The sequence below is a fragment of the Haliaeetus leucocephalus genome, unplaced genomic scaffold, assembly GCF_000737465.1.
Source record: "Haliaeetus leucocephalus isolate CR32 unplaced genomic scaffold, Haliaeetus_leucocephalus-4.0 Scaffold702, whole genome shotgun sequence".
In the NCBI taxonomy this organism is placed as follows: domain Eukaryota; kingdom Metazoa; phylum Chordata; class Aves; order Accipitriformes; family Accipitridae; genus Haliaeetus; species Haliaeetus leucocephalus.
This window is the reverse complement of record NW_010973138.1, coordinates 3,220,720-3,232,161: the sequence shown is the minus strand read 5'-3', so window position 1 is coordinate 3,232,161 and position 11,442 is coordinate 3,220,720. Positions and strand designations below refer to the sequence as shown.

Sequence of the window (11,442 nt, the reverse complement as noted above, 5' to 3'; positions counted from 1 at the left end):
GGTCGCCCGGCACGTTGCCTGGCCGGCCCTGGGCCGCCGGCCGGGTGCGGCGGTGCGTCTCCGCGCTGGCGGGGCTCGGGCAGCAGCAGGAGTGCGTTTGGGACCGCCGCATCACCACACAGGGAGGCTTTGCACGGGATCGATCGTCTTCTGGCTCCCGTTGGCCGCTGGAGGCGGCTCTGCCGGCTCCTCGGACCGATCGGTCGCCTCCTGCGCCGCCCAGGCTCCGCGGGGTGATGCTCGGGGGCACCCAGGCTGCCCCGAGGCTCGGTTCGGGGGGTGGTATTTCCCCACACACACCCCCCGCAGGAAGGCGTCACTTCACGGGCGTCACCTTCCCAAGACCGGCAGCTTTGCCCCCACGCTGTCGCTCTGCAAAGGGGTGCCGTGCCACAGCCACCCCAGCCCGGCTTTGGGAGCCTGGTCGGGGGGATTATTTTTTTTTTCCCCCTTCTTACAGTTGTTTCTCACCTCTGCCCAGCAGGAATTCTGATGTAGATGTAGCAATGGCTATACTCATGCTGTATTTTAAATCTGAGCTGTTCCTTTCCTTTTCTGTTCCCCACCTGTGGTGGCTTGTTACGAGTCTTTAGAACCTCTGAAGTAAAGTATTTTTACATATCCCTGTAGAAGTACGTGTGTGTTTTATTGATCTCGCTACCTCAGATGTGCTTTCGGCTTTTGACAAAGAGCTTTTGTGCACCTGAGGCACAGGCCCAGCAGCAGGCAGTTTCCCCAGGCGCATCCTGCAAGGCCGACTGCTGCCTCTGCTTCCTGCTCTTCACCACCCCCTGCCTGGGCAGTGCTCCTGCATCGCAGTTCAGGTACAAGGAAAAAAAAAAAAGCTATCCTGTCCATTGAAAATCTCTCTTTGAATGAGATCCATGATTTTCTGCTTCCTGTATTGCTGGAAGCAGCCACATCATTCTTAAAGGACACCTGCATTCCTTTAGATTTCATGGCTAAACAAATCAGTCTTCATTAGCTAAACTTGGATGCGCTTCAGTGTCCTGGCTGCGTTCATGTTTTAAAGAGCTGTGATCTAGCTGACGCTAGAAAACGACTTCCAGAACAGTGCAGCGTGAACATATATGAAACAGCACCCTCTTGACTAGAAAAACTAGTAGCAGCATACAAGTACGATTGAGTAACTCCAAAGAAACAAGTTTTGTTCTCTTCTTGTTGTATTTTGAAATGGATGGTTCTCCGTTATGTATGTATTCCATAGTGCTGTATGCAAACCTGCGTTAGCTGTCGCTCCATGCCTTCGTTGCACAGGGCAAATGTATCTGGTATCGTACAGGAAAGAATGCTTTTTCTGAAGCATGCCCATGGAAATTCTTGTCACATGAATTTAAATGCCTTTCACTCCAATTCTCCACTGGCAGAATTGACATCTAGTGCCAACATATACAATTCCTCATTTTCCCAGTAGCCAAACTGGTGGTGTCACGGTGGTTACATGCTGGCATTCATGCTAGGTGGAGAAAGGCAACAGTATCTGTCTACTGCAGAATCAATCAAAATCCATAGTTGATTCACCTACGTATTTACTAAGCATACTTTATGTAATTAGGAAAGCCTCTGTCACTCTTTACCGCATCAAGTGGGCTGTGCTGCTCAAAACAGGTCTAGAGCTCCTGTGCTCCCGATGCAACTACCTCTGTCCTTTCCTTCTTCCAGCATGAAAATTCCTCTATCCTGCAAGACAGCAGCTGTCACCTGATTTACCCCTGCCAAGTCCTTTCACGTCCATAATAAAGTCAGAAATACCTTTTTGTCCCCAAGAGTAAGTATCAGGGAGCAGTTACAATAAATTATTGGATAATAGATGTTAGATAGAAGATGATGAAAGTCAAGAGGATCTCAGCGTCAGAGACTCAAAACACATGAGAAGCAGGCATTCAGTAGGAGGATGTAAGAGAGGTTATTTCATTTATTAGTCATTTAACTGGTGTTTTTGACTTGCTACAAAACAGAAAGTAAAAGAATGTCATGTAGCTACGTCATGCTACTACTAAATTAAACCAACAAGTCAGGTAACTGGAAGGGAGCTTGGGGGGGAAGGTAGGGGCGCTAGAAAAAGTGGCATAAATTTAGTTTTGGAGTACCCAAGAACTTGAAGCCAAAGCCACTGCCAAAGCCAGGTGCGCTCTGCTAGGAACACAGCTCTGGTAGAAATGGACCAGAAGGGTATCATGGTCCAGTGTCGGAGGACATCCTATATATAAGCTGAAGAAAAGCTAAACACTGCTTAAATATTGAAGAGGTAAAAATGCTAAAATGCTTTCTCAAATGAAAGCATTGTTTAAGAAAAGTTAGAGGTGAAACTAAATTGTTTTTTAGAAATAACTGTATGACAATTTGAAAAAGGCACTGAAAATGTACAGGAAGCAGATACTGTGCTTGCAGGTGTTACTTCAGAGCATAAACAAGTTCTCGGTCAAGGGGAAATAAAAAGAATCAAAGAAGGAACGTTACTTTTTGATCTTGACTCCTCCCAAGACAAGGCTGACAGTTGTCCGACTGGCATCAAATAGACCAGTAAGATAAAACCATGCTACTACCTGCTGCGATTCAGCAAAATAATGTGAAATGGGGGAAAAAAAAAACCAAAATAACCCTCCACTCTGTGGGAGAACTGAAGTAATGCTGTACTAGATGCAATGTTTTATTTTAAGGTTAAGTAATATATACTTAATATTCCCCCTTCTGATGAAAGGCTGTTCAATCTTCAGCAAGATTGATTTGTTTTTCTCAAATACAGCAAGGAAGAATTGGGACAGTTTTATACTACATCAGTGTGGTGGGTTGACCCTGGCTGGATGCCAGGAGCCCGCCAAAGCCGCTCAATCACTCCCCTCCTCAGCTGGACAGGGGAGAGAAAATATAACAAAAGGCTCGTGGGTCGAGGTAAGGGCAGGGAGATCACCCAGCAATTACTGTCACGGGCAAAACAGTCTCGACTCAGGGAAATTAATTTAATTTATTGCCAATCAAAACAGAGTAGGGTAATGAGAAATAAAACCAAATCTTAAAAACACCTTCCCCCCACCCCTCCCTTCTTCCTGGGCTCAACTTCACTCCTGAATTCTCTACCTCCTCCCCGCAAGTGGTGGAGGGGGGACAGGGAATGGGGATTGTCGTCAGTTGATCACACGTTGTCTCTGCTGCTTCTTCCTCTTCACACTCTTCCCCTGCTCCAGTGTGGGGTTCCTCCCACAGGGGACAGTTCTCCACAAACTTCTCCAACGTGGGTCCTTCCCATGGGCTGCAGTTCTTCACGAACTGCTCCAGCGTGCGTCCCTCCCACAGGCTGCAGTCCTTCAGGCACAGACTGCTCCAGTGTGGGTCCCCTGCAGGGTCACAAGTCCTGCCAGAAAACCTGCTCCAGCGTGGGCTCCTCTCTCCATGGGGCCACAGGTCCTGTCGGGACCCTGCTCCAGCGCAGGCTTCCCACGGGGTCACAGCCTCCTTTGGGCATTCCCCTGCTCCGGTGTGGGGTCCTCCCCGGGCTGCAAGTGGAGATCTGCCCCACTGTGGAACTCCCTGGCCTGCAGGGGGACAGCCTGCCTCACCATGGTCTTCACCAAGGGCTGCAGGGGAATCTCTGCTCCAACGCCTGGAGCACCTCCTCCCCCTCCTTCTTCACTGACCTGGGGGTCTGCAGGGCTGTTTCTCTCACATGTTCTCACTCTTCTCTCCTCCAGCTGCAGTTTGTGTTCCGCAGCAACTTTTTTTTCCCTTCTTAAATATGTTATCACAGAGGCACTATCACTGTTGCTGATGGGCTCGGCCTTGGTGGGTCTGTCTTGGAGCCGGCTGGCATTGACTCTGTCGGACATCGGGGAAGCTTCTAGCAGCTTCTCACAGAAGCCACCCCCGTAGCCCCTCTGCTACCAAAATCCTGCCACACAAACCCGATGTAATGAATTAGCTCTCCACACATGTATGTTTTACTTGAAATGATGCTCTGTCAACCTGCAACCTTAAGTAGCGGGTACACTTGCTCACAGCACATTAAGCTCACCTAACAGCTCATCAGCACCCAATGGGAAATTTTCTTGTGCTTCCCTCCCTGCTCCTGGCCAGGCTGTTCCACAGCTCATCCTCTATGGGTTCCATTACATAAACTCAGCTACCAGGGGAGGTTCACAGCCCAGGTTCATTTTTCCCCAGATATCTGAAGCGTTACTGATTTTAAGGCAGGATTTGGGGAAATTCCAATATGGTTCCAACACAACAGCAACACCATCTGATCAGTTAACATTCAAGAGGATTGCTTTGTGCACCTTCCTTAAAGCAGTTCTTCACACAGGAGTGCATATGCAAATTCTTAGATGCCAAACATGAAAACTTCTCATGCTTACTGACTTTTTTAAGGCAACAGAAGCAGCACTAGGCTATCAGCTTTCAAACTGCAAGTCCAGATTAAGACTGCAACTACAGTTTTCTGCTGGCTACTCACTCCCTGCATTACCACCTATCTCTTGAAAAGTACATTTTTAACAATATTAAGAACATGGTTAAGAATCAAAAGCTACACCACTAAGGTTGTGCGCTGTCATAGTCAATGCAGGAGCTACAGAAACATCCTTTCATAATCAAGATTTATTTGGCTTTTGCTTGGTGATCACAGACACTATGAACAATTTTACAATTGTTTTTAGTCACATAGTTTTTTAAATCTAAAAACTATAATTCTGGGTTTTTTTCTAAGACTATTTCAAATATTTTCCGTTTGATCTTTGTAGACAAGCTGTCCTTTAAAACTGGATATGAAGTTCCAATATCTCAAATACTGACATAACAAGTTATGTCTGCCAAGCAGAAACTTTTACTTAGTCAGTATTTAAAGATAGAACAAAAGTTTCCAAGCTTTTGCATCACAGCTACAAAGTTGTTGGAAAAAATAAAGCTGCAACTACCAAAAATAACTTTGTCACAGATATACATCACTCAGCAAGAAATCCAACACTAGGGAGCAGTTTTATTAGATAAACAATTCTACTGATGGTACAACCATAGATAAAGATAAATAACTAAAATGTTAAGACATTCTCAACATATCATTATGAATTCCAAAGTCTGATCTGTGTTATGCTTCATTTAATAGGATAGAAAAACTGTCCCTCGCAGTCTGTGGAACGTGAAGCCTAATCAAGGCTTCAAAGTCCTCTCCTTAACGTAATATGCCATTAATTTCTGGTTTCATAGAAAACAGACAACCAGTACATGATTTTACCACTTAAAAAAAGCATTTACACTTATCTAAATATGTAAAAAAATGGGTTGAGTTGGGATTCTCTCCTTTTTAAAAATGTGTTTTCTAGAACTACTAAAAAACTTGCATTTACAAAATAGTTGATAAAAATATTCCTCTGAATTGTACAAGAAGAAAGGTATAAGGACCACCAATTAAAGACTTGGTACCAGATGTTACTCGGACTTAGCTTCTTTCTCTACTGCTGCATCAGATGCTGGGGTCTGAAAAGAAAGAAAACCAGAACACTTCAATGCAGAAAGTTTCTAAGTGACTCAGCCTCTTAGTTTGTAGTATTTTTAACGCACAAGTTAGCTAACTTGACATACAGAACAACCATGACTTGTTTCTACATACCGTGCTTTACAGTCTTAATAAACTGGTGTCATGATCCACTTATTTCTCTTGGATAATGACCTACTAAAAACAAGCTGTCTTGAAAAGGCTTCTATCTCCTCAGATGCATCATGTATGAATTTCAGAATGTTGCTATTGTTACTACTCAATACGCACTGCAAAGGATTTCTATTCTTTTTTTTTTAAAGAACAAAGCCCATTTCAATAATTACTGCCTTTATGACAGGAGAAGGAAGCTTTTTAACCTACTAAGCTAAAACCCCTGCATATAGGGCGTTTAGAAAAGACACGACAGATACACTTCATGCATTTAAATTTCAGTGCAGCACTGTTAACATATTCTCAAATCTTACCATGTTTTAAAGTAACTAAGACTTAGAAACACAGTACTGCATTAAACATAATTTTGTAAAAATACATTAAAGTGAAACTGAACGGTAGCAGCAGAGCTATACTGTTTTCAAGTCAAGTCTCTATATGCTATACCTCAACTTCAGAACAAGTTCATACAAACTTAATTGATTAAAATTACAACTCCATTTAGATCGGAAAACTTGCTGCATTTGCAATGTAGGTTAAAAAAAGGAATGTAACATACGTATTAACATAAAAATTATACTTAATTATTCCAAAGCTTTGCAGCACCACCAGCAGAATAGATTGTTTACCCACATTAGTACCCAAAGAGGAACCAGTTCAGTCTTTACTGCCACCTGGGGGAAGCTTTTGAAGGATGAAGTACGGAAGCCATTTCCATTCACAGGCGTGACAGACATTCACTCTGTGAGTGTCACCAGAAGTCATCGCTGGCCTTTCATGGATTAACAATAGCATCGCTGACACTATTGTTCTGATTGAAAACAGTAACGTCCAACAGGACAGACTATACCCCTGCCTCTTCTAGATGTACGTATTATATTAAACCTGCAATTTTAGCTGGTGTGATCAACATGAGACCAGCATGAAGATGTGCCGCAGAAGTCACCATCCATTGTAAATTTACATCATCTCTGCACTAGTGTACTAAACAGACGCCAGTTGAGAAATATTGCCAAATTTAACTTTCAATGGTATTGCTGAAATACTACACACACAAATTAAAAGACCAAATTGTGCGCTAGTAATACAGAGCCAGAGCTACACAGAAAGGTAACTAAAGAATTCCTAGTTATAGCACAACTTTTTCACAAACATCACACTGTAAGCTTGCAAATGAAAAACTGCTACCGTAAAGTTGTCTTGTGCACTCAAGTACCATCCTGTACCTTCCTCACCCACCAAAAGCCATCGTCTACCTAAAAACCAAATACTCTTTTCCTCTACTTGAGGATCTATCTGCACACTGATAGATCAGTGTGATACAATTCAGAGAGATGTTTTTTCTATCTTAAAAAATTACTTCTCAATGCAACAACCAGACAGTAAGCATGAATCACAGATTTAAATTAAAAAAATCATCTGACTATCTGATCAGCAAACTTCACTGAACTAATTAAAATGAGTGAGGCATTCAATATTGCAGAAACCTGACACTAATTCTAGGCCTGTTGCCACATGAAAACTTGTGTTTTGTCCAGTTGTTAACAGCTGCCCTAGTAAGAGGCACTGCTTCTCCCTACAGATCTTGTCCTAAATTTGAAACTAAATTATGTCCACATTCCAGAAAAAGAATACGGTGTGGAGGATGTTTTAAGTTAGACGATCGGGACTCCAAAAACTTCAGCAACGCAGCCATTTTAGCACAATATTACAGCCAGGGCTGATTTGGCACATTCATTTCTTCAGCCACAACAAGTAGTTCTTGCACTTTCTCTTCCATCCCTGCACCAGCAGTGTCTGTATCTGTGTCCCTTCTATGAGCAGTGTCTGCATCTGTGACTCCTATGAATGTTACCTCAACTTTGGATTTTCAGTGAAAACTGTTTCCAGTCCCAAGAGAATGAATATTGCATTTGTCAAAAATGTCAAAAAGAAGGAACCTCTCTTCCAGCAACAGCAAAGGCAGACTAAAACCCAAACCAAACCCACCAAAGACAGATACCCACCCACCCCACCCCACCGCTCCCCCCAGAGCAACATCCCCTCTGTACACCTGGTATGTATTATTTTGCCAGGACCTACCCACAGGGAAAACAGCCCCTCTCTGAAGGAACTTTGGTAAAATTCTCACCTTTTTCCTTAATTTCAGGGACTGTTATCACATTACTGCAACTCTTTTTGGGGCAACTATAATTTTCCAGGTATGTGTACTAATATTTCAATATCCTACATCTTTCTTTTAGCAGAAATAGATTCTATTGTAAGAACTGCATATGTTTCTGCTAGATGTTTGGATAAACCAGTACAGTAAGTTATCCAGGTGCTTTGCACCGAAGAATACAGACAACTTTACCTCCTCACTTTTAGCTTCCCCATTTTCTGCAGGCAAGTTGTCCTTTGTCTGTTCTTGGTTTGTCTCTTCTGTCTGTTTTCCTTTAGGCCCTTTTTTCCCCTTTGATGGAGCTTTCTTGTCCTCAGATTTATCCTACAGTGAAATAAATTTCCAGTAAGTAAGTTCCTATGACCTACTAGGTAAACCTCGAAAATAATAAAAACCACACAAAACCAAGATGGACTTGCTAAACAGTAAAAGCTGCTACCAACAACCAATGAGCTCATACATAGTTCAACTGCCAAAAAGTTTTCCAAACTATATATAGACAAAACAATCACAGTTTCAGATAGTCAGTAAAATGACAGAATCAAACTGGGATGAGAAGATAACTAGACTCTAGTGGCTAGACAGAGCAATTTGTAATATATGATTTAACCTCGCGGTGCATTAAAAAAATAGCAATGCAGTCCTTCCGCTTTCTAAAAAATACAAAACACTTCAAACGCTATCTTTCCTCTTACATTGACAGGTGGGAATTTCAGCAACGTAACCGAGTATCATTTTCAGTGCTCCTCTGTTAGTACCTCAGTCACATCCTCTGTACCTACATGACTGTTGTTAAATGGGTAGGGAAAAGGTATTTGTTCAAGGGTTACTTTCATATAAATATGTAATACAACCTCCCAGATGCTCCTTACTGCAATCAGATGCTACAAAGCTTGCCTGTCCTCCGGCTAATCCCCTTACTTACAAAATATTTCTATCAATTCACAATTACATAAATGCACTGGTTTTGACACCATCTGTCAAACGTAATAATACTAACAAAAATTTTCAATAAATGACAAACTGTAACACTTTTTCTGGGTAGGTACAACGTAAGTGGCAAGAGAACATAATGCACTTATACCTCTAAGCGGAAGATCGCTACACTGATCCACCCTAAAATGTGTCTAATCTCATTAAAAATGTTGCACGCATTTCATAAGTATGTTCTTCAAATTATGTCCTGATTTGTTGTCTCTGACCTAAAATTCACTCCAAGAAATAAAGTTATCATTTTTGCATATTTTAAGTACTGTAGAAATGTGTATCTCAGATTACTATTAGAAACCATTTGGTCAGAAGTGTTCCATACTATCTTCACTCCAAGCATTCTTCCTTACCAAAACCATGCAACTTCCTTACGTCACACATGCAACTTTTTAATAGCTACCTGAATACATTTCCTATTTTACATGAATGCTCATGTAAAATACCATCTTCATGAAAATATGGTTTTGTCAGCCAATTGCAACTATTGAGCAAAAGTGCTAAGTGTTTTACACCACTGGATACAAACATGCCATAAGTTACATTACATACACAAGAGATGCAAGGTAGAAAAATCTAATGCTGAAGCATCTTATGTCACATAACTAAATTGTCAATGTCAGAAGACTTTAGAAATTCTTTGCTCCTATTCTTAGAAAAAAAAATTTTAAATCCTCAAGAGCATGGAGAAAACAGCTGAAACATGCTAATGGAAGAAAACTCTTTTTAAAAAGTTATAAAGGCTAAACTCAGTATTACAAATTCAGGTAACAGACAATTTCACAACATGTAGACTTCTGTGTTTTGACTGTCAAAATATGTTTTTCTTCATCAATATTTATTTAAAAAAAACCCACCAAGTAACTCCATAATGAGCAAATTTCTCCCAACCAGAAAAAATACTGTCATGAAAGTTTGAGTTACAAAGTTGATGCAGAGAAGCATCTTTTAATGTATCAAATACAGAAAAAGATAATAATTTTTTAAAAAAATTAAAAAATCTAACATTTGACTGGTATGTAACAGTGAAGTATTTCTGCAACCCATTTAAACAAAGTCCAGAAATAGCTAAAATGAGAGAGAACGCACTGAAGCTGGAGAAGTAAAATGCAAACAAATGAGATTTTTACATTAACAATGAGAAAGTTTCCAAATGTCACAAGATTTTAGTGACAGCATGAGTTTTAGAACAAAGAGGATCAAATGTAAAACAAGTTTTAGATTTATTTGAATTGCCAATGGTAATTAAAAAAAAAAAAAAAGATTGTTTACATATTCGCATTACAGCAGCATTCCACGGGGGCCTCGTGCAAGGCATTCTACTGAATATTCTAAGATGACAATTGTTTGCGATGTACTTGGTTTACATCAATATGTTCCCAGCTATGACCTGTGGAAATGTTTCTTTCTGGAAGTAAAGTAGTTATAGGCAGCAAGTCAGTATCATGCGTATCAGTCAGCATCAACTAGCAGCATTAAGAAGTAGATGCACCACACAAAAACACTGGTCAAAAAGAGAATCAGAACTGAAGTGAAATTGGAAAGCTTCCCCAACTTCTTTAGGTCTTCAGCTTTGAGGATAGTAATGCACTGATATTCAAACCATTGGAATGAAGGTGCATTACTGATAAGAAACTGCTCAGTAGGATTTATAAAATGAAAACATCAATAAGTCTGCAACGCAGAGTTCGATGTTAGTGTATTTGAAATGCTTTTAATCCATACATTAAAGAGAAAAATCTTATAATCATAAAGGAACACTTGAAAATACGTATACCAACAAGCCAACAGATACACAGCCTCTTATTTCTCCCAAGAAACAAAGAATTTTACACCTCAGTTACTAGCATTGTGAAGGCTACACTGAAAATTTGAAGGGTCATACCAAACCACACTGACTTACACATGCACACAAAGACCTGAAAGCTAGACTACATGTGTGGAAACTCAGATCATTTTCGGTGGCTACCTAAGAAATTCAAATACTTTTTTCCCGTCCTAACACACTGCTTTAAATTGTGAGTGTATTTTACCCCCTTTTGTTACAGCAATGAAACACAATGCTAGGTACGGTTGCTTCAACATCCAAGCAGTTCCGCTTAGTACCAAACCGCCGTCCAGCACCTGTGAATCGGTGCCCACCTTTCTAGGCAATGCTCCGAGCGCTTCACAAGGACCTACTCAAAGCGGCGGAAAGCACCTGCAGGTACCGGCAGGAGCACCTGAACAGGATACGGCAGCTGGGTGAGCGTTCCCACGGGGAACACGCGAGGAGGAGCGAGACCGCTCGCGCACCGACGACACGGGACGGGAGCACACCGGGCACGGGCACGGCGCACTCGACCCCCTTCCTCCTCCCGCGGACTCTCACCTTTGCCGCTAACTTCTTGGGTTTCGGCTCCGCTTTGGCAGGAGCAGGTTTCTGAGAGGGAAGAACAAGCAAGGGAGAGATTCAGCCCTCGGTAATCCCCTTTTCGGTCCGGGAAGACACGCACCCTCCCCCCCCCAGCCCCCCTTCTCGCTCCCGTACTCACAGCGGACAGCCGCGCCGATCGCCTCTTCGGCTGCAGGCAGGGAAAAGAGAGAGAAACGCCGTGAGTGAGCGAGCAAGCAGGCGGGCGGGCGGGCCGGCGGC

The 11,442-nt window shown here is 42.2% G+C and overlaps 2 protein-coding genes across 2 annotated transcripts in view; one reads left to right on the top strand and one right to left on the bottom strand.

Moving 5' to 3' along the window:
* Window positions 1–11,442, top strand: part of WRB (tryptophan rich basic protein) — a 29,743-nt gene that overhangs the window by 10,573 nt on the left and 7,728 nt on the right. Inside the window, exon 2 of the mRNA XM_010580317.1 lies at window positions 804–815. The gene's annotated coding sequence lies outside the window, so the exon portion shown is untranslated. The remainder of the gene's footprint in view (window positions 1–803; window positions 816–11,442) is intronic.
* HMGN1 (high mobility group nucleosome binding domain 1) lies at window positions 4,594–11,425 on the bottom strand (the record flags this gene model as incomplete). The annotated part of the gene is made up of 4 exons (XM_010580410.1): window positions 4,594–5,487; window positions 8,013–8,144; window positions 11,179–11,229; window positions 11,342–11,425. Coding segments are annotated over 4 exons (315 nt in total), but the record flags the coding sequence as incomplete, so codon positions are not given.